This window comes from Rhynchophorus ferrugineus, unplaced genomic scaffold (assembly GCF_030347505.1).
Source record: "Rhynchophorus ferrugineus isolate W39M unplaced genomic scaffold, kcgeb_rfMv2 rfM5, whole genome shotgun sequence".
NCBI classification, from domain to species: Eukaryota; Metazoa; Arthropoda; class Insecta; order Coleoptera; family Curculionidae; genus Rhynchophorus; species Rhynchophorus ferrugineus.
Window position 1 is genome coordinate 10056256 of NW_027472584.1, and position 26348 is coordinate 10082603.

General features: G+C 31.4%; 5 protein-coding genes across 7 annotated transcripts in view; 2 read left to right on the top strand and 3 right to left on the bottom strand.

Annotated features, from left to right (window-relative positions):
* stol (voltage-dependent calcium channel subunit stolid) overlaps positions 1-10983 on the top strand; it is a 66445-nt gene extending 55462 nt beyond the window's left edge. For all 3 annotated transcript variants that reach the window (XM_076405303.1, XM_076405302.1, XM_076405304.1), the window contains 6 exons: positions 2445-2543; positions 6864-7131; positions 7186-7549; positions 10166-10427; positions 10481-10682; positions 10748-10983. In XM_076405303.1, coding sequence (XP_076261418.1) covers positions 2445-2543; positions 6864-7131; positions 7186-7549; positions 10166-10427; positions 10481-10682; positions 10748-10849 — 1297 coding nt within the window. In that variant the 3' untranslated portion in view covers positions 10850-10983. The remainder of the gene's footprint in view (positions 1-2444; positions 2544-6863; positions 7132-7185; positions 7550-10165; positions 10428-10480; positions 10683-10747) is intronic.
* HUWE1 (HECT, UBA and WWE domain containing E3 ubiquitin protein ligase 1) overlaps positions 1-14175 on the bottom strand; it is a 158327-nt gene extending 144152 nt beyond the window's left edge. The window contains exon 1 of the mRNA XM_076405283.1: positions 14074-14175. The gene's annotated coding sequence lies outside the window, so the exon portion shown is untranslated. The remainder of the gene's footprint in view (positions 1-14073) is intronic.
* A 316-nt stretch (positions 14176-14491) lies between these two features.
* LOC143197120 (congested-like trachea protein) lies at positions 14492-18841 on the top strand. Its single transcript, XM_076405308.1, has 4 exons — positions 14492-14667; positions 14795-15224; positions 18286-18462; positions 18531-18841. Exons 1-4 carry the CDS (start codon positions 14575-14577, stop codon positions 18752-18754), a joined length of 924 nt encoding a protein of 307 aa, XP_076261423.1. The 5' UTR covers positions 14492-14574; the 3' UTR covers positions 18755-18841.
* Positions 15250-18093, bottom strand: LOC143197118 (uncharacterized). The gene is made up of 3 exons (XM_076405306.1): positions 17945-18093; positions 17753-17890; positions 15250-17299 (listed from the first exon to the last, which is right to left on the bottom strand). Exons 1-3 carry the CDS (start codon positions 17996-17998, stop codon positions 15407-15409), a joined length of 2085 nt encoding a protein of 694 aa, XP_076261421.1. The 5' UTR covers positions 17999-18093; the 3' UTR covers positions 15250-15406.
* A 334-nt stretch (positions 18842-19175) lies between the features above and the next one.
* Positions 19176-26127, bottom strand: LOC143197119 (uncharacterized). Its single transcript, XM_076405307.1, has 7 exons — positions 26085-26127; positions 25838-25941; positions 23549-23587; positions 23118-23286; positions 22796-23038; positions 21434-21700; positions 19176-21185 (listed from the first exon to the last, which is right to left on the bottom strand). The coding sequence occupies exons 1-7, from the start codon at positions 26085-26087 to the stop codon at positions 20484-20486; spliced, it is 1527 nt and encodes a 508-aa protein (XP_076261422.1). The 5' UTR covers positions 26088-26127; the 3' UTR covers positions 19176-20483.
* Positions 26128-26348: the final 221 nt, after the last annotated feature.

Genomic DNA, 26348 nt, shown 5'->3' on the forward strand with positions numbered 1-26348 from the left:
GACATCATGACTACGTGACAAAATAATCTTATATTCTAGATAACTATTCACTGCCAATACTATTATTAATGGAAAAAATATATTAATAACAGTTTCAAGTACTCCCAATTAAATCTAAATCATTAAAAGTTTGTATAAATATCCAATAGTATTAAATAATGTCTAGTTAGGACAAAATCATATTTAACTCTCGATTGTTTAATCAAATCAGATCAACAAAATTCCAGCAAATGCAGAAAAAGTATGTTTACGTACATATTTGCAGCATTTATTAAATTAATTAATTTTTTTTTTTAACTACAGGAGAGTAATAGATTTTTAATTTAAAAAATACAAAACTTACTATAGCCTATAATTGTTTTAATTTTTTATCTATGAAAAAATTAATTAAACAAAAGTTTAGGGCTCTGATTTTGTTTGAAGATAATTATTTTTAACCCTATTTCTGTCAGTGTTTTATTTATTAGCAAATTAAGTCTAATTTAATTTTAATTTGGTTTTCAAAATGAAATATACAAGGAATATTTGATAAGTAGGCTAGAGATAGGCAATGTCAGTTTCTAACAACTGATATATTTAGTAAATAAGATCTTTCAAATAGCTGTCATTTAAACAATATAAAAAATATATTGGAGTAGTAGAAAAATATACGATTTTTTAAATACAAAAAAAATAAAATTGAGCTCAGCAAAGCTTCTACCATCGTTATCAGCTATAAAATTAAAAATCTGAAATAAAAAAGAACACATATTGATTAAACCTAAATGGAATGACTACTTCAGAAATTATTGAAGATTATATGGTGAGTATAGCTTCATAGAAACATTCCAGACAACATTTTTTTCAAGTAATACATTTACGAAAGATGAATTGATGAGTGAATAAGGTTATGACTTTGTTTTTGATAACTTTGGCGAAGATAAATACACACATACACAATTGTATCGTTGATAGAATAATATTCGATGAGCTAGGATACGAATTGCTTGGTCATCTAGCATTTTGCCACACCAACAACTCTACACTTTTTTCCCAATTATGATTGTAAGAAAGAGGTTCGAGCCTCGAGAAACGAACTTGAAGCGTTGAAGTTTTTTAGAGGAAATATAATGTTATGTGCTTGCATGTATTTTGATCAGCGATATATATTACTGAAAATACGTATCAATGTAATCTAACCTAACTGACTAAAAGTGATGATTTTGATATCAATGGCAAAGGACTTGGACCAGAATATCAGACAGACAGACAAACAGAAACCAGACAGAAGACAGACAGAACAGACCAGAAAATTCGGAAACAATGAATTGCAAGACTTATTGGCCGAAAACCCAGCCCCAGCTCTCAAAGAATATTCAGATAGCTTAGCAGTTAATGAATCAATTGTTTCCAGGCGTTTACACGCGATGGGAGAGATCCAAGGAGGAAATGGCAGAAACATGGCTACCACACGAATTAACTGCAAACACCATTTCAATCCGATTCAACATCAAAGTTTCAGTGCTTGCTAGAAAAAAAAAGCTTTCTGTGTCGTATTGTGACTGGCGAAAAGACCAAATGACTAAAACCAAATGAAACTGTTACTGCAGATATCTACCGACGTTAATTGGCCAAAATAAACGAAGTATTGTTGCAAAAAAGGCCAGCAATAGCAAGTAACAAACGCAAAAGTTGTGAAGGAAACACTGTTACAGCTGGAATGGGATGTTCTCCAGCATCCAGCGCACTCACCAGACATAACGCCTCCTGATTACCACTTGTTCAGATCTATGAAGCATGGTTTAGCCGGCACAGGGTTACAAAATTTTGAAGAAATACGAAAATAAATGAATGAATTTGAAGGTTTCGAGATGGAAAAAGATGGAAAACCTATGGAATTGGAAGGTAATCAATCACCTAAAAACAACCATCGTACCCCAATAAAAACGAATTAATCTAAATATCACCTAAATGTTATACATTCAAATTATATCTTTAATAATTAATAATAATTTACGTGCTTCAAAAATTACATTCAATGACAAAAATGACATAATGAATATAGAAAAGGAATAGATGTTCCGAGAAAAAGTTTTGTAGCCGCATATTTGCTTAATACATAATTCAATTTGAACGTTTACTCTGTATTTCCATTATTAATTAGAAAATTGATGGGGATATATCAATTTTCTAATAGAACTTTATTTTGTTCCAATTCATTTAAAAAAAAACGCTAGCACGGAGACAGTAAGTATTCAATGTTTATTAATATTTCTTTATTCCAGGCTTCGCAACAGTTGGAATGACGATTTTTTGATTATTGACAATTTTTATTATTATCTGTAAATAGTAGTATTCATAAAATTTACTACATCACCTTCTATCACAAAACCATTTATCATTGAATTTGATCCTATATCATATACGTTTGTCTCGATATCATGTAATTCTAATTGTATTTGCAGCCAAGGATACGACATCTTTGGAAGGACAATATCGTTTGTGGCCACGCGCAGTGGACTTCTACGTTGGACGAATTTTACGAATATGGAATCTGATGAGCCGTAAGTTGTAACATTTATTTACATTTCAGGACTATCTGAATGAAGGTAACAGGAATTAATACAAAACGATTGTTATGCATGATTTTTCATGCATATTCAACTGAATTAGATATAATCTCGTTTTCGATTTCATAATGTCACAGTATCAACTATCATCACTTATACTTGTGTAATAAGTACAATAATGATAGATCTAGTCAGTTAAGTCAAGAACCAAGCGGAATAAAGGCGGAAAGCCTTATGAGATGATGTCCACGTTGGTCATTCACCAATCAGTAGAATTCAAGAAATGTAAATGTTAAATATAATAAATAAAATATCTACAGTACTCCCTCATTATATGCGCGGCTTACGTTCCGATAAGATAGCAGCGGTTGGTGAAACCGCGGGTGACGAGTGATCCATAGATGTACGGATTAAAAAGAGAAAAGCTTGTAATTTTGGTGGATTTATAGTTGAATTTATTTGTCTAGTGTCATTAATGAAGAAAAGTCTATATATTTTAGTTGACGATAAAAACATAAAATAATAAAAAACAATTACAATACGCAAGTCACAAAAACAACTAAAACTTCTATTGGCTAAAGATCTTCAAAACCTTCTCCATGTATTTGATGCATAACTTGTAAAATGTTAGTGACTTCGGCTTTTTTGTCCGGTAATGCTGAGATATCCATAACAACTTCCAGTAATAGGTTTTACCAGCATGCATAGTTGATGGTCTTAAGTCACTTACTGCATCTTTAATAATGGTCATGTAATGAGCAATATTAAACTTTTCCAACTTTCAATAACAGTCAACAAAAGATGTGCTTCCATGTATTGTAAGATGTGACTGAATGTGCACCTTAGATAACATAGTCTATTATACCCTGATCTAATAATTGCAGAATCGAACTGTGTGTTGGAAGGTAAGAATTGTTGGGGGTTTTCACATTCACATTGGGGTCGATTAAATTTAAGGTCTCCGGATAGCCGGGCGCATTGTCATTAAGAAGAAAAGTTCCCGGCCTACCATAGTAAAACACATTTTTTTGGTAAAATTAGTTTTTTTTTATTCAACAATTTCCCTTCAAGGGTAATACACTGATTATGCCGACCCTTCAACTTTTCGATGCCATTTTTGTAGTCCGATTTTTCTTTTGCTTCAAAATAGGCCTCCATTTCGGCGATCAGCTCTTCATTCGACGAAAATTTCTTCCATTCACTTAAGCATTCTTTTGAGATCTGAGAACAGGAAATAGTCGTTGAAGGCCAAATTTAGAGAATACAGTGGATCAGAAAGCAATTCAAAGCCCAATTCATGGATTTTTGCGATCGTTTTCACTGACTTGTAACACGGCGCAATGTCTTGGTGAAGCAGCACTTTTCTTCTTCAAATGCGGCTGTTTTTCGGCGATTTCGTCCTTCAAACGGCCCAATAATGCTATGTAATAGTCGCTGTTGATGGCCCTTCCTTTTTCAAGGTAGTTAATGAAAATTATTCCATGCGTATGCTAAAATACAGACGCCATAACCTTGCCAATCGACGTTTGTTGCGTTTTCCCACGCTTTGGAGCGGGTTCATCGTGTGCAGTCCACTCGGATGACTGTCGATTGGACTTGAGTTAAATGATGGATCCATGAATCATCCATTGTCAGATATCGACGCAAAAACTCGGATTTATTACGCTTTATCATCTTCAAACACTGCTCCGAATTATCAACTCGTCGTTGCTTTTGATCAAAAGTGAGCTCGCGCGGCACCCACTTTGCACAGAGCTTCTCATACCCAAATATTCGTGAATGATATGATGTACACATTCAGTTAATATCTCCAGAGTGTCTGCTATTTTATTCATTTTCAATTTATGGTCATTCGAAATCATTTTGTGGATTTTTTAAATGTTTTTATCGGTAACAACCTCTTTTTGGCGTCTACTGCGTTCACCGTCTTCGGTGCTCATTTCACCACGTTTAAAATTAGCATACCAATCCTTGATGGTTGATTTTCCTGGGGCATTGTCCGGAAACTCGGCATCAAGCCAAGTTTTTGCTTCAACTGTATTTTTTCCCTTCAAAAGGCAATATTTTATCAACATGCGAAATTATTTTTTTAACCATTTTTTTCACAATAACAAAAGTTTCACTCAAAATATTATAATTCACAAACTAATAATCCGACAGCTGTCGTGTGACAGCCGAAAAGATGCCCGTATACATTTATACACACATCTTTTGAGGATTAGGGCTAACTAAAAAACATATGGATTTAATTCTAGTAGCGCCATCTATGTGTCAGGTCGGGGACTTTTCAATTGACCTGTTACCATAAATGATGTTGACCAAATATTGTTTAATACAATGCACAAAACAATTAGTAAACCAATCTGTAAATAGCATCATCGTAACCCAAGCATTAGGGTTTGCTCTCCAAAACACAGGCAGACAGTCCTTATTTTCATTTTCCAAGGGCCGTGGATTTAATGATTTGTAAACAAGCATTGGCTTTACCATAAAATCACTTGAGGCATTACAACAACACAAGAGAGTTAACCGGTCATTAGCTGCCTTAAACCCCGATGCAGATTTTTCATTTTCTGATAAAAAGGTGTCCTCTCGTCCAAAAAATACCTCTCTCGTCCGCATTAAATACTTGTTTTGGCTTATATCCTTCACTTTCTATAAATTCTTTAAGTTTGGTTGGACATTGGCTAGCAGTGAATCCGCTGAAGCTGAAAAAGCGAAACCGTAGATAAGCGAAACCACGGTTGGTGTATTACTATATATACTGTATTACTATCTGAATACTGTATAAATGAAACATAAAATTTGAACGATTATCTATCCATAATACTGACTGGTCGCCTGTTATTGTAAATTTCCAACCAAGCTGCAAGAATATTTCATTCTTGAAAATGGTGCGCGTAGAAGAGAGGAAGTATTACAATCAAGACTAAAATCGAGCTTTGAAGTCTTTCAGATGCGATGTTTAAGAAACATTCTACACGTTTCTATCCTAGATCATATTAAAAGTCATATGTTTAGGATGCAACAATCAATAAACAGTTGAAGAACAAATCGAAAAACGCAGATTAAAATAGTTTGGACATGTCGTCGATTTAGATTTCATCTAATGAAAATCCGAATGATCAATTATGTGTTGGATGACCTATAGCAAATTCTGAGGGCCAAATAAAATGACATGTTAATATGTTTAGTTGACATAGTCGTTTTTATCTGAACTGTTGGCTTCCAAATTAGAGCTGCATCATTAAATAAAATATCCTAATCAGTTTATCCTATTTGAGCAAGTACTGACGGCTACTACCTCACTGGCCTACGCAACTGACTGATAAACCGATTAAGATTCTGCTTTTGATGTATCTTATAGCCCTTATCTTTGCTGAAGTTGTTTTGATGTTTATGAATCTTAAGACTCTATCGAAGTTTTTTTTCAAAACAACCTTATGGAGTGGCTAGGATTTGAACTATATCAAACTGGATACTGCAGCTAGTATCCACCCAGTGTTCAGAAAATTAGCACAGAAGTCACTCAGCCCTGTGCAACTTGAGTGAGACCTGCTTGAGAAAGATAAGAGACCATTAAGAAGGTTTTCATTTTTCTTACTATCTCTTTAGAAAAGAGAGATATACAAATAGAAATAAAGGACCTCTGAATGGTCCCTGACAATTTACCCATATGTTTCTAACAGATCGAACTGAGGAGCTGTGTCATCTTTCTATATTTTCACAAAATTCAGAAACTTTTTAACTATTAGAAGTCAAGGCTTGTATAATTCATTGAGGGATGCTCTTTGACCAAAAATCTGCCCAAAATTATTTGTTCGTTTAGGAAATTCGTTTTTTTTTTAAATAATTTTACCTTATACATAAATAACTTCATTTTAAGATTATTTTTATCTATACGCAGTTTTATTTAGTTATTTGCTTATCTAGATATTTGTATTGTTTCGATATTTATTATGTAAGTATTGTAATTGATTTTATTTACCTAGCTTCTTAGTTTCTCGTTAATATTTCTTTGGTTTGGGTTGATAGTCTCTAAAAAATTATGACGCATTGGGGAGACTCTATACGCATAGAGACATTTTTATTAAAATGAAATTTAGTTTTATGAGAGTTCTGGTTATTCCTAAGCTCCTAAAAACTGATACCAAACTTACAGAACTTAAATCCAAGAGAAATTACCTTAAAGGGGGCGAAATAATCTATTTTCGTTCTATTTCAAAAGTAGAATTTTTTTCATAATAATATACGTTGAAATATGAATTACGATGTTAATGGAGACATTTAAATAATTATCAATTACATTTTCAGGCAATTTAGTCAACGAAATGCTAGAGCTTTAGATGAATCTTGGTATCGACGAGCTGTAGATCAACACGCTATTGAACCTGAAAGTTTTGTATTTTCTGTACCGTTTGCTGATCGCATGGCTAATTCTCAGTCGACAGGTCGTACTTTACTGACTGCTGCACATGCAGTTTTCGTTGAGCATAACGGACATAGAGCTCCAGCAGCTGTTGTAGGTTTACAGTATCAACATGCCTCTATTGCGTCTCATTTCCTAAACATCACGTCAAAGGTATGCAGTGATTTCAAAACTAATTGATTTAATAAAATTAATATTATTTTACAGTGTACAGGCTCATCGGCGTGCAAGAAAACTTGTGCCAGCGACAAGCTCGATTGCTATGTCTTGGACAATAACGGGTTCATTATTATATCCGAAAATAGCGAACATACCGGTCGGTTCTTTGGTCAAATCGATGGTACCATCATGGATTCCCTAGTTCAAGACCGCATATACAAGAAAGTTGCCGTGTACGACTATCAAGGTTCTTGCTCCAACAGCAAGTACCACTTCAGTGGTAAAGGAACGAAACTCCAATCAACCGGACCTGTGAACTTAATCTTCAACTTTCTCATTCACACCTTGCTTATTCTTTTTACTAAACTCAAAACAGCTTATGCGACAGCTCTTGCTTATTCACAAGAAGATGGTAAGTTTAATAAAAAAATTTTATAGATATATAATAGTATAATAAATGGTATTTTTTATATCGAGCGCATCTTAATAGAACTAGAGCTGTAAATATTCTTAGGTGATACTTTTTCCTATTATTTATGGAACCTAGTTCCAAACAAATGATTTTCGTTGCTTTGAAACACATCATCTATTATTTGTATCTCTAGTTCAAGAGGAACAGTTAGGTGCTACGCCACAAAAAAACTCCTTTTTACCTGGCAAGCAATGAAATCATTATATTGAATTGGTTCGAAATCCCATTTTCGGCCAATTTGTATTGTAGCCATTATTCCAGCTTTTTCATCTTTCTTATGCCATGTAAACGTCCGGAAACAGTTGACTCATTAATTTCTAACCTATCTGAAAGTTATTTAAGAATTTGAACTGTCACTGAACTTAACTTGAACTGTTTAAATAATTGAAACCAAAACAGTCAATTATCATACAGCGGAGCAGCATCACCATAAGTTTCAAATGGTGTTGGATGAGCAACATATTTCTTCGGACCAAACAACAAAAGTAATGAATTTCGAAAATGCAATTTTATGCGTTCCATAAATGCGTTCAGTAATACTGAATAAAAAACTGCTATTCTATGTAGAAAAATATCAGAACTATCGAATTTAACAGATAAGTTTTTGTAAAAGTTGCTAACCAACAGGTACCGCTGAACAAAATATTTGCAAACACCTAATATATGGATACTAATTTATTGGATTAGCTTTCGTTCAGCTGATGGTCATTTCGCTTCGTTACACATGTTCTTCTTTGGCCTTGATTCATAACACGACATGTTGCAATAATATAAGAAATATTTCCAAATGCTGCTTACTTTTCAGATGTTATAATGTTAGGTGTATGACTTAATCATTACAGATTTTCCCGTTCTACTTTAAATTAGATGCAAAATAGAAACTTTTTTGCAGTCTTCTGTGTATTTAAAAAATCATACCCAGGAGTTCAAAACACTAAACCACTAATCTACACGAATTACATAACCTTTCCTATTATCTAAGTTCATGATTGTAACTGATAAAGAAACAAATTCGGCAAGGAAATCTAAACGACATGGAGTAACTCCGACCAACTAAACATGCGTATTCATTTTGTGGTGTCCTTGATGCCGACTTTGAGCCCTATGAAACGTAGTACGATTTATTGGTACAAACGATAACCGAACACAACGTAGGTCGACTTATGAAAATAAGAATATTAACGAAAAAAATCACACGTATATATCAACGACCAAACAGAGACATGAAGGAACGCTTACAAAGGATTACGAACACCTGGAAACCAGCCAGGAAATAAACTACAAACTAGCTAACTGGTGACTATGAAACGCGACAGCCAACAAATAAGCAAACTAAGCAAATAATCTGACCAGATCCTATCATACGTCTGCATGACATGACTCGATCTCGCGTTACTTATGTGACTCGTACTTAAGTTTCGCACACGGTATATTCACCAGACTTTGCTCCATCCGACTACCATGTATTTTCACCAATGTACCTCGTTTTAGTGAATACAGAGTTTAAAACTCTAGATTAATAAATTACTTTATTGCCTCAAAAGAAGGTACAGAATCATTAAAATCTTACCGTATGTATTTCTTAGCTTACATGCCAAGTCTTGAAGGTTATATTTCAGTATACTATACACCTTGTTCTGTTTCACGAGCGACAATATCCACGATAACGGCAGCATACACAAATCAATGATGAAGGGGAATAGTAGACGAAACCCGAAGTTAACTGATAGAGACCGACGAACATTTAAATGACTCTGGCCCGACAACATAAAACTTCCGCATTAAAAGAAAGCAGACGTAAACACTCACTCGAGTAATACTGTTAATAATGTTTAGCTAACATTCATGGAAGAGCTGCGATTGCAAAACCCTTTATAACGCAAGCCAACGCTAAGCTGCGAAATAACTGGTGCAACGATCATAAAATCTGGACACTTGATGATTTGAAAAATGTGGTATGATTCGATGAATAATAAAATCAATGACAGTCAAGCATGGAGGAGGTTCCTCCCAGTTATGTGACTGGACGGATTGCTGCGAATTAATATCTCGACATCTTCAATAATAAAGGTCTTATTATGATTAGAATATTACCATCAAACACTGCCATATTCCAAAATGATAATGCGCCTATACACACAGCCAAAAAGGTTCAGTTTTAGTTTGAAGACCATCATAATATCATTTAACATCTTCCCTGGCCAGTACCATCGTCACGTCTCAACATAAATGAACCCTTATGGGAAGTTTTAGAGCAGAGAATGAGGGTAGATTTCCATCTTCAACATAATGGAAGTAATTGGCGGATGTTTTGGTACAAGATACTGAAGACTTCTCGAATAATTACTGTGTATAAATCAGATGTTTTGTTCATATTATTTTGTCCATTCCCCATACCATTGAAAACTTATCATTAAAAATTATTCGTCAATTCCTTATATGACATAAATTTTCTGTAAAGATCAAGTCATAACACTTAATATTAATTCCATTTACTTGAATTCTTAAAAAAAAATAGTATAGGTCTAAATTTTATGGAACTTATGATTTTTACAGAAGAAATCATTTACGATTATGAATACAACGTTGGTGATGAATTGTTAGACGAACAAAATCCTATATCCGCACCCCCAATCGATTTCGTACCTCCATTCGAATCCGACCCATTGGAGGGCGTTGATCTGGGACAATGGGGTAAACGACCATGCGATCGAAAAGTGGAACTCTATGCCTTGCAACCAGAACGACTCAATACCAGTGGACAAAACAATCCATTAAAGGGTAAACTCACGAACTGTCACGTAACAGGATGCGAAAGGTATATAGTTTTTGATTGATAAAAATTACTGTTTGATAACTGAAAATCTACAGGCCATTTAGCGTTCAAAAAATACCACACAGTAATTTGATTTTGTTGGCTGTTGATACACTATGCCCTTGCGGAAGCAAACAGCTTAGTATCACGCCCCAAGAGCTAGCTTACGAATCTCGTGATCAAAGTGGATGCGCACATAGACCTAGACCTGGACTGTATCGGCGTAGACCACCAAAATGCATTAATTATCATCCAGAGGTAAGATTAGTTTTAGTTTCTGTTAAGAGGATTTTGAGAGGATACTTATGTTTATTTAATTATAGGAAATTGAGATCCATATTTGTGGAAAAGCTACCATTATATCCATGAATATGTTGGCGTTGTTACTGGGAGTTGTACACTGTCTACTCGCATTTTTGTCGTGATCATGTATGTTAAACTAGGCCTCTAAAATTTAAGTAGATTTGTAAGAGTATAAAATTAGAAATCGACGTAACATTTTGTGAAATGCTCATATCATTTTAACCCAAACATTAGACAATTTACATTATTTAAAGGTATATTTTTTGCGTTTATTAGGATCGGTTTTTGTACGAACGGTCTTACCCAATGAGAAGAGCAAAACATAATTAACTAAGAACAAATGTAAATATTATTAAATGTTGTAGAGAAACTCCATAATTATCATCTAGAAGAATCGATATTTTTTAAACAAAATTATCTATTCTAGAAGGGAATGAAAGAGGGCGACAATAACCTAATATGTTTTTGCACATTTTTATATCTGTATCGTTTTTACCTTATACAAATTAAATATGAAACAATAGTAATAAACATATAGATTAAGACCCGTATTCACTGAACTGGATTATTTCTATTTGACAGGAACGTCAATTTATTTATCTGGCATCCATATCATTAACAAATTCTAAAAAAAGGGCAAGAAAAAAGTCCGCCGATACTATTATTATAACTATACATATAAATTTGCATATCTCTTAGATCTCACCAAATTCACAATATAAAATTAAAAACTGAACATTTTTGTCCTATTCGCAATATTCGACATTTCATGAAGCTTTTTTGGCTTTGGCTACGTGACTTTATAATGAACTTTTATATATTCTCAAATGAAAACTTCATTTTTTATATATAGGGGTAGTAACAATAAAACAAAAACGAAATATCAGATGTTTTAGAAAACTATACAGGAATAATCATATTTTAATGATTAAGCTTTGTGTGAAAATGTCTAAATAATATTCATAAATACCATAAGAATGGAAAATTAAGTACTTCTTGAAACATATACATGTTTCCAATAGAATTTGAATTTTCCTGTATTTTGGGTTATTACAAGTTGGGGAAAAAGTCACTGAACATTTTCTAACCAAAACGTCTGTATATCAAAACTATTTCCTCAATTTTTGATGACCCTTCCAATTTAGAAATGTAAGAATGATTAATTTTTAATATGACAATACTGTTTAAAATAAATCTGTGAATATTTATTATACAGGTTGTAGTTAAATAGTCAACTAATGTGTTATGTAAATAATAAAGTACATAATTAACTATAGAAAAAAAAATTACTAAAGATTTTCGTTAAGTTTTTATAACATTTATGGAGTAAAAAATATTAAAATTACGGATTAGATCCGTTTTTAAAATTTAATGCTGTTAAATGATTCTTCGATCTTGAACCATGAATGAAATTGAAATTGGTAGTTGGTACCATAACCTTTTGTCAAATAAATTAATCAATTTTAAACAAATACAAGATGAAAGGTATCGTGTCTTATGAATAAATATGGAAGGACGTTGATGAGAAAACAGGTTAAGTTTAAATAAAAATTACAGGAAAATAATTGTGTAAGTGCATAAGGTGTAAAGTGAATATACATTTTGAAAGATATAAGCAATGGCTATAGTAAATCTAGTTTTCACATCAGAGTCTGTTGAATGTGTCCTTACTAAAGCCCTAATACTGTCGGAATGTTTAAGGATTATGGTATGCAAAAAATAAACTAATATTCGCAAACAAATTACCATATACAAGATACAACCGATATGAAAATGAATAACACTACTATTTATTAATAAATAATCAGCAAGATTCCGAGCAAAACTATATTGATAGAATCGACAATCGAGCAATTGTTAAAACGTCAATTTGAACATATTTAGATTGATAAATACATATATTAGAACGACTGTTGTAACTTATATATGGTAATTTGAACGTTCAAATAATGATAATGCGAAATATTTATATTGGGATTCATATTTTTAAAAAAAATTAAAAATTAAAACATTATTTTTTAAACCAATCGTGATTTATTATGTAAAGAAACTTTTGTATTTTCTTAGCATTCTAGAATTTAAATTTAAGAAGATACTTTAGTGTATGTTGCTAAGACATTTAAAAAATGCAATTAATTAATATGTTTTAGGCTGTAAATCTTAAGCCAAAATGCACTTAGAGGCCATTAAAAATCAACTTCAAAAATATTTAGTTCATTTAATTTGAATTGTCTCTTGTAAAAGGGTTATTCGGCTAATAGATAATATCCCATATAACATTTAAGGTAAAACTGAAACCAATATATTGTTAATACAAGAAGTACAGTCAGAGACTCAAACCAGAAAAAAACTGATTGAGGTATTGGTTTCCTATACCTAAGATAGCTTTTAAGGTTTATTGGCTTCTCAGTGTACATCTTCTATTTATATTAGTAAAGGTACTATGCTATATATACTTATATATACATAAACTAAAACTGAGTCTTCCATTGAAACAAATAATAAATATAAGCTCGATTGTACGTGAAATTTAAATTGTGTATAAGTAAATAAACTATTATTCAATTTGAGCCACATGTGTAGTGCGGTTTGTCCTGTATCTATTTATTTCCAAAGTTACAATTTGTCTGTCGGATGTCAAACCCATTCTAGACTGTATGATTATAAATTTAAATACAATATACGTAGGATAAATAATTAAATACCTATCGATTATTTTGTCTTTTATTTCTTACCCCAACCTTAAAATTTTAAAATAAATATAATAACCAGTTTAAATTTATAATATAACTAAAGCGCATTTTCAAAAACGATTCACGGAAAAAATATCTTCATTAAACAATAAAACGTATTGTTCAAGACTTGGAATGTAGAATTTTATCAAGCTCACAATTAAATTTATCTAATCGAACAATACAATAGGACATTAAAGAGAAAATTCGTACGCCATATTGGTTTCATGCATGAAAACCTGTTTCAACGCGTAAAAAATTATCGTTTTGGTTCTTTTTATTAAATTTAAGACTTTTTATTACACGCTTTTTTTTTCATTTTACTCGAAAGTACATGAATTAAAACTATAAATAGCAAAATTTCAGAGCTTAGATGACATTCCTAAAAAAAATGGCTGTTGGTCGGAAAAATAATACCGCGTTTATAAAAAATCGCAATTATCTCAACAAATTAAATTACTATTCTTATTCTTATTATTATTATACTTTATTATAATCATATATTATCATGTTATTAGGATTATTATTGATCACCGTTAAAATAAAGAAATTACAATGTTATAATCCATTAATACCGCTCACTCAAAAAGATTAACGAAACTAATATCACTTACCTTTTCTGGATTTTTGCAAAGCAGATCAGAAACTGGAATATTTGCAGAAAATATTTAATATCGTCACACACAATGCGACAATGCCAAAACGCAGAAATAAAATGCACAACATTTTCATGCCAATACTGCTATATATGGGACGAACTAATTTATCACCGCGAAATTCAAATTTGACAGTATTTAATTTGCCTGTATATATTTTCGGTGCTGGCTAAATGTAATTTCAATTAAAACCGTTAAGGATTTTGCGGGAAAAATTTAGTAGAAATGTACCTATTTCCTTAGCATTTTAATTATTATAATTTTTATTGCATATATAATATACTACCCTTGACATATTTTTTTACTTGTTTTGATTTTACACTTCTTGTTTTAAAAACTAATAATTTAAAGACAATGCGATCATGTAGACACGCCTATTAATATAGCTTCGTAGGTTAGGTTAGGTTTTTAGATACATTTTAAATTTCATATTTTTATTTAAATATTTTACTTTAAAAAATGACTGACATGAGCCCTTTTGAATATTTTATATGTGGTGGTTTTGGCGGTATTTGTACAGTATTAGTAGGGCATCCATTAGATACAATTAAGGTATAAATATACAATGGTAACATTACTAACTATAACTAATTTATTATTTAAGTTAACGTTACTGAATCGGAGCAATAAATATACAGCAGAAGTTTAAAATAATTCAACTTAAATTTATTATTTTTAGGTCAGGCTACAAACCATGCCTGTACCAGGACCAAGAGAATCACCGATATATTCCAATACATTAGATTGTTTTAAAAAAACATTACAAAATGAAGGTTTAAAAGGTTTTTACAAAGGAATGGGAGCCCCCATTATAGGAGTAGCCCCAATATTTGCAGTTTCATTTATGGGTTATGGAATTGGTAAAAAACTATTTGAAACTAAGGATGGCCAAAATACTTCGTTACAATATCTTGCTGCTGGAGCATTCTCAGGAGTATGCACTACATTAATAATGGCACCAGGAGAAAGAATAAAGTGTTTATTACAAATTCAAGAGGGCAAAAATGTACCAAAAGTTTATAGTGGACCTGTTGATGTTGTAAAGAAGTTGTATCATCAAGGCGGTATTGCTAGTATCTATAGAGGATCGGGAGCTACATTGTTACGAGGTAAGAGATATTAAAATACATAATATTCATTAATAATTTTTTTTTATTAATAAATCCACAACATATAAGTTGATTAATATATTACAAATTAGGACTTTATATTCTAATTACAATATATTAAATTGTTTATGTTCTAAATAACATGTAAGAGAAAGAAAATAAATAATCCGGATTGAAAAAAATTACAATCCAATATTTACAATCTCATTTTCCAAATCATTTTGATTGTCACTTATTTGTTGATTATCTCTATTATCTTGAACTCCACTATTTTTTATTTGATTTTGGTTCAATTTATATTTTAAGTACTTTGCTTTTCTTAGTTTTGCTTTCATTCTTATTTTTTCTACCTTAGTCATTCTGAATTTGGTAGCAGGTTTTTCTTCAACTATGTTGTTGTTAGCTGTGGCTGATATTGTATTTGTATAAACTATTGGTGTATTTTTTTTTAATTTTGGCTTATAATCAGGACATTTCAAGTTTCTTCTCATTGCATGAAAAACACTCCAATTCTTGAACCTTTCAGGTTTAGCACATTTCGGTCCAATTCTTGTATCATAAACATATTTATACTCGAATCTATTTTCCATATTAGCACAACCAATACCTTTATCATTCATAAAATCACAAGATTTTAACGTCTTTTGTTTAATTCGGTTTGCTATAATAGGTTTCCATTCACTCATTTCACAGGAACAATGCCATGGATTGTCATTTAGCCTCAATAATCTAGGGTTAATTTTTGAGAATATATCCCTTGGTAGTTGCACAAATTTATTTCCATTTAAATAAAGTTCCCTTATATTGTCCAGTTGATCAAAAACTCCACTAGGTAGTGTTTCTAATTCATTTTTAGACAAATCTAAATAACGCAATCTAGATAAACCCATAAAAGCATCCATAGAAATGTGAATAATCCTGCAATTACTCAAAACTAAGTTGGTTAACTTAGGAACTTCCTGAAATGCATCAAATTCTATCCTACTAATGTTTCCTGTAAGAGTTAGATGTCTTAGTTGTGGCATACCCAAGAAATAATCCCGTTTTAATATTTCTACATTAATATTATTGATTGTTAATGAATGCAGTAAATGAAGTCCTGCAAATGAATTTGGAAGAAGGGCCAGTGGCATATCTTCACTACCAATAATCATTGAATCTGTTGTATTCATTATATCGAATGTATTTGGGAAGATAATACTTATTGGATTATTGCCAAAGTTTGCCAACTTTAGTTTTGGAAAAGGAGGAAATGATAGCTCAGAAAGCTGAGTAAAGTTGTTATAAGTTAAATCTAGATATTCTAATTCAAGTAATCCAGCTAAATCGCTAATTTCAATATCCAATAATTTGTTATGAGCAAGGGACAAGGTTTTCAAATTAGGAGTGCCATAAAATGCAAATGCTGGAATAAATCTCAAATTATTATTTTCCAATAATAAATACTGCAGTTCATTGAGCCCATCGAACATTTCCCAGTAAATGTTACTTAGTTCGCAGTTATTTATACGTAAGAGTAATAGTTTTTTAAAACCTATAAATAAAGGTACTTCGCCATTATTTTTTCTTTGTTCCTTGAATACTTCATATGGAACAATATCTTCGTCATAATTATTTTTTTGTACTATTGTTAGAACATGAGAATCTCCTTCAATTTTTTGGACATATTCAAATGTTAAATTTTCACTTTTATTAAATATATTGAAAAACGATTGCATCTGCTCTTTGGAGTTTTGTACTAATACCCTTTCTAAATTTAAATAATTTAAATGTTCCAATGACAAATCAATTTGGCAAAGCAGATGATTGTTGGCATGTTTATGGAAAACGTTCGGTCCTATAAGTTCTAAACTTATTAGTCTCTCAAATCTGTTTAACCAACTAAATTTAATAGACTTATTTCCAGATTCGTAGCCCTGTATTATAGTAAGACTTTCTAAATTTGATGATAACGAATCAATCAACTCAAATGGATCAGTTTCGGTTTGCAGAATACAAGTAGCAGATCTTACAATTATACTCCTATGGGCCTCTTCTAAAATTTCTATTGTATCCATAGATTCATCATATAGAACCTTAAAAATAGAAACAGCATATACTCACAAAATTAAAATTAATAAATATTTAGTTATTGTAATGACGCAAGTTTTATCACTCTTCCTGTAGGAGCAGATTGTAAAATGTTATAACATGCAAATTTTGATATTGATTAGCATTGTTATGTTAATTATAAAATAATTAAACTATCCATAATTGCAAAACATTTTTAATAAAATTTACTGAAAATGAACAGATATAATGAAAGACATAGAATACTGTAAATATTTAATAATGAATTACATTTTCGTAATAGTATTATAACTTTCAAGTTATTTTCTTTTTAAACTCACTTTATTTATTGTATATGCTTTTACTTATATTTTATTTTTTAGGATATATATATTTATATATATATATATATATATATATATATATTCTCAATTAAAACATAAATCTTAACGTTAATTAAGGTTATTAGTTATAATTACCTCATTATATTCCACAACATCTGCATTAGGTTTATTTTTCTCTTTTTGCATAAATCGATATATAGCAGTTTCTGTTAAATGTTGCAATTGGCACGTACATATTATAGGGCAGTTAATATCCCTTTCCCACGCACAATACTACAAAAAGAACGAACTAATCATAAAGCCGTAAATCTGTACATTAAAACTTACACCAAAAACGCACAAAGTAATTAGAATCCATAAAATTGTAAATGGTTTATTCATTTTTTCTTTAAATATGGTGTTCGATGTTCTTTTAAACAAATACTAAAAGTAAATTAGAGTGAAGAGATATTTTACAGGATATTAACTCCCACATATTTCCGTAAAAGCAGAAATATAAAACTATTTTTTTTCTTATCATTTAAAGTACTACCATTCCCTAAAATGACTTGTTATAGAAGATATAGTCTATTATTAGAACATGTTACGATACGATGTTGTACAATACCTGCTACGTTTTTAATTATTTTTCAGATTAACAAACCATTAATTTAAATTGAATTCCATAGATATTCCAGCAAGCGGTCTTTATTTCCTGACTTATGAACTTATATGTGATTATTTGACACACGGTAGAAAAGAGAGCCTCAGCATTTTAGGAACTATCTTAGCAGGTGGATGTGCTGGAACATCTAATTGGATAATAGGAATGCCAGCTGATGTACTTAAAAGTCGCCTACAAACGGGTATATTTCTTTTTTTTTTTTGGTAAAATTAGTATTTAGCTTCTTTACTAAGGTTCATTTAATTTTAGCACCTGAAGGTACTTATCCGAACGGTATAAGAGATGTATTTAAACAGTTAATGAAAAACGAAGGGCCTAAAGCATTATACAAAGGAGTTACCCCAGTTCTATTAAGAGCATTCCCTGCGAATGCTGCATGTTTTCTAGGATTTGAATTATGTAAAAATATTATGAGATTTTTACATGTACATTATGTCCCATTTCCAGTAAGAAGTAATAGTGAAAATGATTGATATGTGATGTACAGTTATATGTAGTATAATTGGTGTTACTTATTTAATTTGTTCATGTTTAAAAACAATAAAGTTATTATCTTTTCATTCAGTCTATAGCATATATGTTATATAATACTAAAGAGATATTATATAAAATGATATCACCAATCGATATAGAGGATGACCACTAAAAATAATAATTAACAAAAATAGAGAAGACTTTAATAATAGAAATGAATGACGATTTACCACTTTTTAAGACTGTAATATCTATATTTCATTACATCAAATGCCTCAGTTAAATATAATGTGCTTTTGTTATACATTATGCATAACCTATAGTATGTATGTTCTTAATTTGTTATTAACTAAAGTAACTGATATCGCTGACAATTATGCAGGATACAATGGTAGACATTATGAGAATAAAAGAAAAAAATACATTTGCAATTGCCATTTTTATTAGATATTTACAAATCATGTGCTAGCTAAGTCTTAACTTAAACAGCACTACAAGTTAAAAACATACTATTAGAAAATTAGAAACAGAGAATTTTATTTACATTTTTTTTACAAATAAATAAAAGAAAAATGGATATTTTTTGTTCCACTAAGAGTAATGTAGTAGGTAAAAATTTGGATTGCTTTAGTTTAGAGAATCTATATTACAACATATCCTGTAATAATTGTTACAAGTAAATTAAATATTTTAAATTTTATATTACGTTACAAATACATATGGTTTTGTATCCTTAGATTAAAGGGAATTCGTAGACTTTTAGTACAGAAATAAGGCATTTAAGTCGACAATTCAAGCAATGTAACGATTACAATATTGCTATTATTGTCGACGTAATGCATACAATTATATTTATTTGTCCGCCCATTGTATTAAAAGATGGATGGACTAATAAAATTATTGCTTAGGTCCATGGATAGTAATAATAAAAGTACATATGATCCATAATTTTATGGACAAATGTTATTGATTAGGAAGGGAGAAACAACCCCACATAACAGAACATTGCAACGATTCCTTTTAACACAAAGGGAATAACTATTTCTTCTACAAGCCCACTTTTTACAGTTATTATAGTAAAAAAACAACAAAATACAAATAGCAACATTCCTCACATTGATTGTGTCTGTTTCTAGAGCTAAACCTGTTAATCAGTGAGCTATTAGTCTATGAATGGACCTTAACTAATTACCCATAAAATAATTGGAAATTTTATAAAAATAAAATACGGGTTACTAATGAAGAATGTTTAGATATTTTAATAGTCATTTTATATAATTAATTAGTTGTAACCAAAAATATGCGCAGTGCTAATTTATTATATACTGCGCGAATTGGTCACAAACATTCATATTAAACCTTAAGATCATTGAATTGCATTCAAACTTTTAAAATATAGGATCATGTATACAACAATAACATAATTTTAATAAATCGTTACAGTATCTGCCGTCTGTAATCATTATTTGAATGAATTCACAAATAATAACATATCCAATTATTTTTGGGTTAATTAGTAATCACTAAAGAGAATTATAAAATTAACTAATGGACTGACTGGAATAACTCATACATAGTAATAGTTTTTTATTTTTACTAAAATAGTCGATTAATATAAAATTATCACTTTCTTTCATTCAAGCTGAGCCTTACTAACATATTATTAAATATGACCAAAACAGTCTGATCATGCGGTAATCACAGATAATTACTTGCAAATGGCAGTTTCTAACTTTCACTATAAGGAGGAAGGTGGGATAAAGTTCGAGACACATAATTAACGTCCAAGTGTGGATGCGTAAACACTTCTGGGGGTTCTAGATGACAAACAACGGTCTCCCCGTCAAGAACAGCGGCCAAGGATCTATGTGTAGCATCTCCTTGAGGATTGCGATAAGATGGCAGCCCCACATTGTTGCAACGTAAACGGTATGCATTTTCTAGTTCGTTACTGCTTAAGGCGTCCTGAAAACTGCGATCAGCGCCAGGGCTATATGGAATAAGAGGTCGATGATCTCCATATGATCTAGAGCTTTGTCTACTCATGTCGCTTTGTCGTCTAGCATCTTCATCGCTCATGTCACTAACTTGAATTTCATTACGATCAATTTCTTCATATACGGGGTCATCATCAGCTGCAAGCAATCCCCTAGGATTCTGACCATCGTATATTTCAGTATATGTGTGATGACTCCAATGGTGGAGTGGTTTCAATGATCCGTTTTTTTTTCTTCCTTGAGCAATAACCTGACGTAGTCCGTGATCCATAGTGATAAAAGTGCCTTGTTGACTAGCCTGCACTTGGCGTCCGTCTTTGGTCAACGTAGAATGACGATGTGCCTCCGCAATGATCATGTGCGATCTAGGAGACTCTTCCTGTTCCGATCCTCCATGACCAGAATCACGACTGTATGACTTAAAAGAAATGTTCTGCAAATGAAGATATTTATTAATAAACATGATTAAATAAAAAATAATTTTCAGGTCCATATGATATTTGAAACCAGAAATCAAGAGACAAAATTGATAAAACGTCAAACTCGGAAAAACTAATAAATGAAAAACCGACAAGAATCGACAACGTAACTAAATTTATTAATAATATTAGGGAACTACGAGTTATTGGCACTAACATGCGTTTAATTGAAGAACTACAAAGCTGTTAAAATATTACGAACCTTCCAATGTAAGGGTTTGTGCAGAGGACCCCAAGTAGAAACCGATTTAGGTATATTAGGATTAATGGTAGAGTTCTTACAGAAATTACGAATATAGGGTAAAGTGGAAGTGTTAGGGGGCTCAAGATCGGGAGGAGGAGCGGTATCGGCTGCCCGAATGGGGCGACACAGTGTGGCAGCCATGTTGGCCGATGTAGATGTGGGTACAGGGGTACGACAGGCCCGATTGACGTTTGTACAACTTTGGGAATTCCAGCCTCGCTGCAACTGTAAAAAAAAGAGCAACCATCACCAATTAATTTGGGTACGACATTAAACCCGTGTAAATCTTTGACGTGGACCAGTTAGGGCAAGCGAAAGCATTAGTATAAAGTCCAAAACACGAGTACCACCTAAGAGACATGCCAGAGAAAGAAGGCGACAATGCGGGCACCACCACAGCACTCCACAGTCAGTTAGTAAGCAGCGCGACTTTAAAACGACACCGTTGATTACTGCTAAAGAAATTTTAGTCCAGCTTCACTTTCGCCTTAAATAAAAAACATATTATTATATATTTGATACAAAAAAAAACAGTAATAAGCACATAAATATAAGTTGGACGTACAAGTGTATAGGAATTAAGTCTCAACAGATATTTTGACTCACATGGTTATAACAACGTTTTCTAATAACAAAAATACATTTTCAGATTTTAGTGTAAGATGATTATGAATTGGTTAAAAAAATCTATAATATTTTTATTATTTTTAACATATAAACATTAATATGTTTATAAATTAGTTATTAATAAATTTAAATGCCTGATATATTAGAATTTGGATTAATGCCATTAGAGTTTCTAATATAGCGGTAAATAAATAATGACTTATAATAAAATTATACAAGTAATCAAAACTTATATAGATTGTCCTAGAGTGATTTTGTTAAAAAAATCAATTTTTTAACATTTCCTTATGAGACTTCTGTAACAATTTATTATATATGTGTTTGACAAGTCTAGGACTAAAATTTCACCAACCAATACGTGCGCTATACTAGAGTTTTATGTGACTAAATTAAAAAAGAAATAAAAACAGGAAAGAACAGCTCAGAAACACTGAACGTAAATTTACAAAACTGTTGCACGCAGATAGTTAAAGACAAGCAAAAAACCAAAGAATGAAGAAAAGACGAAAACAATGAGCTGCGTTAAACATCGTTTGTACCTTGCTGAGACATGTTATGCGGCCGATTGTGGTTGGTCATGGTGGTACTTGCATTGTTGAGATCGGTTCGAGACAAAATCTGGACAAGAGCAGTAGGTCTCGCGTTATTTAGATTATTCGATATCACAATACTGTTGATGCTATTGGTACCCACACTTGCTCCATGAGGTGTCAATACAGAGTTGTCCGTAGAATGCGAATTGGTTCCGCCTGAAGGATTTCCGTTAGAACCACCGTATATACTAGGCCTTCGTTCCTTTGCTGGCCCTCCTGATGTAGTACAACTAGCACTGTTGCCGCCACTGCTACTTCCAGCACCTCCGCTTGTCTTGGAGCAGCGCAGACACTTCGGCAACCAGGAATGTCTTCTAATAAACTTTCGGTATTCCTTACGAACCTATAAAAAACATAACAAACATGATATAATTTTATTGTCCCAAAATTATTATTAATACTTATTGTTACACAATACTTACTTTTTCATTCTGTAGACAGTGGAACAGAAATATAAAGAATCCTTGCAGAGAATTGAAGATCGTGAATAAATAAGCAAACGTGACGGTTTCCTTGTTAATATATAAAAATCCAAAGATCCAAGTCAATCCTAGAAGAAAAACTAGGCAACAAGCTCCTTTCAGCCATGTCCTGAAACGTTTACATAACGTTACTGATCCTGGTTTTATTAAGGTTGAGAAAATATTTGTTCTAAGCCCTACTATAACAGAATTCATTGCATGCCGAATTTAATAACATGCTCTCTTATGTTAGAAAAAAACTAATCTAGTAGTATTTTGTTTTGAGATTACCTTTTGTCAGTTGAAAATTAAATCAATAATTTATTCGAATATTATAAAAGGCGACAAAAAGTGATCTCAAGTTAATGTTAAAAGAAAAACTGTGTTCTTACAAGTCAAATTTCATTCGAAGTGCATTTTCTTCCTTTCCACTACCAACGTAAGATCGCCATGCAAGAAAAAGAATATATTAGAAAGATATATTACCACGCCACATGGAATTGTTATCTACCACTACGACACAGAAAATTGGGTCATTCCCTGAAAAATCACCTTCAAGCTCGAAAGTATTACATTAAAATTTTAAATACGTCATTTATCTGAAGTGGATATATTTGAAGTTCACTAGCTCCAAATAATTTGACGTAATTAATATTAAGTTTTTGCCACGATTAGCTGGTATTTTTATACCGTTTAGATGCAAAATTCCATAGATAAATGTCTTCTACTACAAAAAAAAAACTGCAGCAATTTTGTCTTTCATCTAGTCACATGGGATCAATATTAATTAATTAAGAATAATTTAATCTATTATTAGAATTGATGTAAACTGTTTAGTACGTATTTATTTATAATAAAACTAACGTTTTGGATAAATTGACCCAACATTTAATTAAAGTAAGAAAACATTATAAAGAAAAATTATATTAAATTATCGACGTCATTTTATACGATTCAACTAAAATACGGTATTATCGTAGATTAGTTCAGAAAGATTTATATAAACTAAGGTTCCATTTACTTGAAAGGAATACATGGAAAGTTTTAATCTCACCAGTTAGTGGACATAGATCAGTATGGTCCCATGGATTTAATACCTTAAAACCCGCATTGCTGTAGTTTCTGACAACGGAAGCAACATTTATACTATTTATATTAGATTTAGGATCGCACTGACCCCAAAAGATTTATCACGATTTTATATTTTAATTAGCACTTTAAATCCAAAGTCGACGGTAAAAAATACCTTAAAAGCTTAATATGTATTTAATTATATGAATCATCATTAATAGTTATAAGCTTTGAGTAAGTTTATTGAACTATTAATGTGTAAAGAGATTTTTAGCAAATGGACAATACGAGATCAAAGCAAAACGTAAACAAATTGCGGGGCAATTATACATTGCATCAATGATGAAGTGACGTGTTTATTATGTTCACGTCTTGCTTCGGTCTAGGTTATTAAAAAAATGTATCCTAAGCCAAAAGTGAAAGCAGTGACGCAGCTAAATCTAGAGTTAATTAGCAAGCAAATTAGTTTTTTCTCGAGTTCCCCACGATCATAGCGAATTCAATAGCGTCTTTGCTTTCATTTTAAGCAATCTTGACCAAGAGTATTGTATTAAATTGTTACATGAAATTTCATTGTGTCGGTACATATAGAAAAAAAAAACAACTAATGGCACCATGCTATCAACATTTATGCAACATTCAAAACAGCTTAATTAAAATTTCAGACGTACCAAAGCGTAAATAATTTTTCCACGTCACGAAATACACGGATATGTTTTACTTTTGCTCTTTCGCTTCGAAACATTAAAAACTGATTAAACATGGCTAAACTAACACGACTAAATTGTACAAAAAAAAAAGAACTGCATATGCAGGATTTGACCCGCGATATGCGTATACTAGTTCAAATTAAACTAATATGTCATATCGATTTTTATTTATTTCCATGGTAGTTATTTCCTGGTACAAAACGTGTCTGACATTTTACGTTTTGTACGTCTGTAATTTATACCATTCAAATGTCTGGATATACCATAAAATATGTTGTGCAATTACTAATATATTTAATTATTAATGTATCTTGATAACATTTTAGGTCGATAAAGATTGCTTTGCTTTTCTATTCATTTTTTCAGCTAATTTAAACTTACCTATTTAGTTTATATCAGCGTACTCATACATAACATAACCTAACAATTATTCTGATCCCATAAGTAGTTAATTTTACAATATATTTGCTTTCAAGAGCGAGAATAGTTTTACTTTCAAAATAATCAATGAAACTACACAAATCTAAACAGAATCTATGTATATGGTCTAGAAAAATTGCAGTTGTGAGCTAAGTAGTAATATAAACAAAGCGAATACTTTAAAGCACTACGAAAAAATAAAAATCAGAGTAATCATAATTTTTCTTTTTGCGGGGTATAAAACAAATTTCATAAAAGCTACAACATTTTAAATGGGAGGCACCCAAGCTTTTGAACAATAGTGTATGTGTGTTCTGTTGAAATAAAAATGTAAATTAAAAAAAGGGGCAAATACACATATGTAAACGTAAAAAACACAACAAATAAACACTGAAATCCGTATGTACAGGCTTAAAAAACAGACAATTTCGGCAAAAGCGTACGTCCCTTTTATACGAAAAATAGTTATAAAATAATTACCTCGTGCTAGCAAGGCGGGAATGTTCTTTATTTTTCATGGATACAGAAGCACTAGCATGCTTGCACATCTTTACTATTGCTATTGTCAAAAATATGAGATTCAGCTGAAAACAAAATTGAGAAATCGTAAATACGCCATATCAAAGGCATTATAACACGTAAAATAATAATAAAACGAAATAAAACAGATCAAAATTTTAAACGTTTCTTTAAATGTAATAGCTGTTAATAATAAAATATTACTTACCATCAGCACTATAAATACTGGGGCTGCGAAACTGAAGATGAAGTAATTAAAAGTAAAAACATAAATCTTAACGTTAATTAAGGTTATTAGTTATAATTACCTCATTATATTCCACAACATCTGCATTAGGTTTATTTTTCTCTTTTTGCATAAATCGATATATAGCAGTTTCTGTTAAATGTTGCAATTGGCACGTACATATTATAGGGCAGTTAATATCCCTTTCCCACGCACAATACTACAAAAAGAACGAACTAATCATAA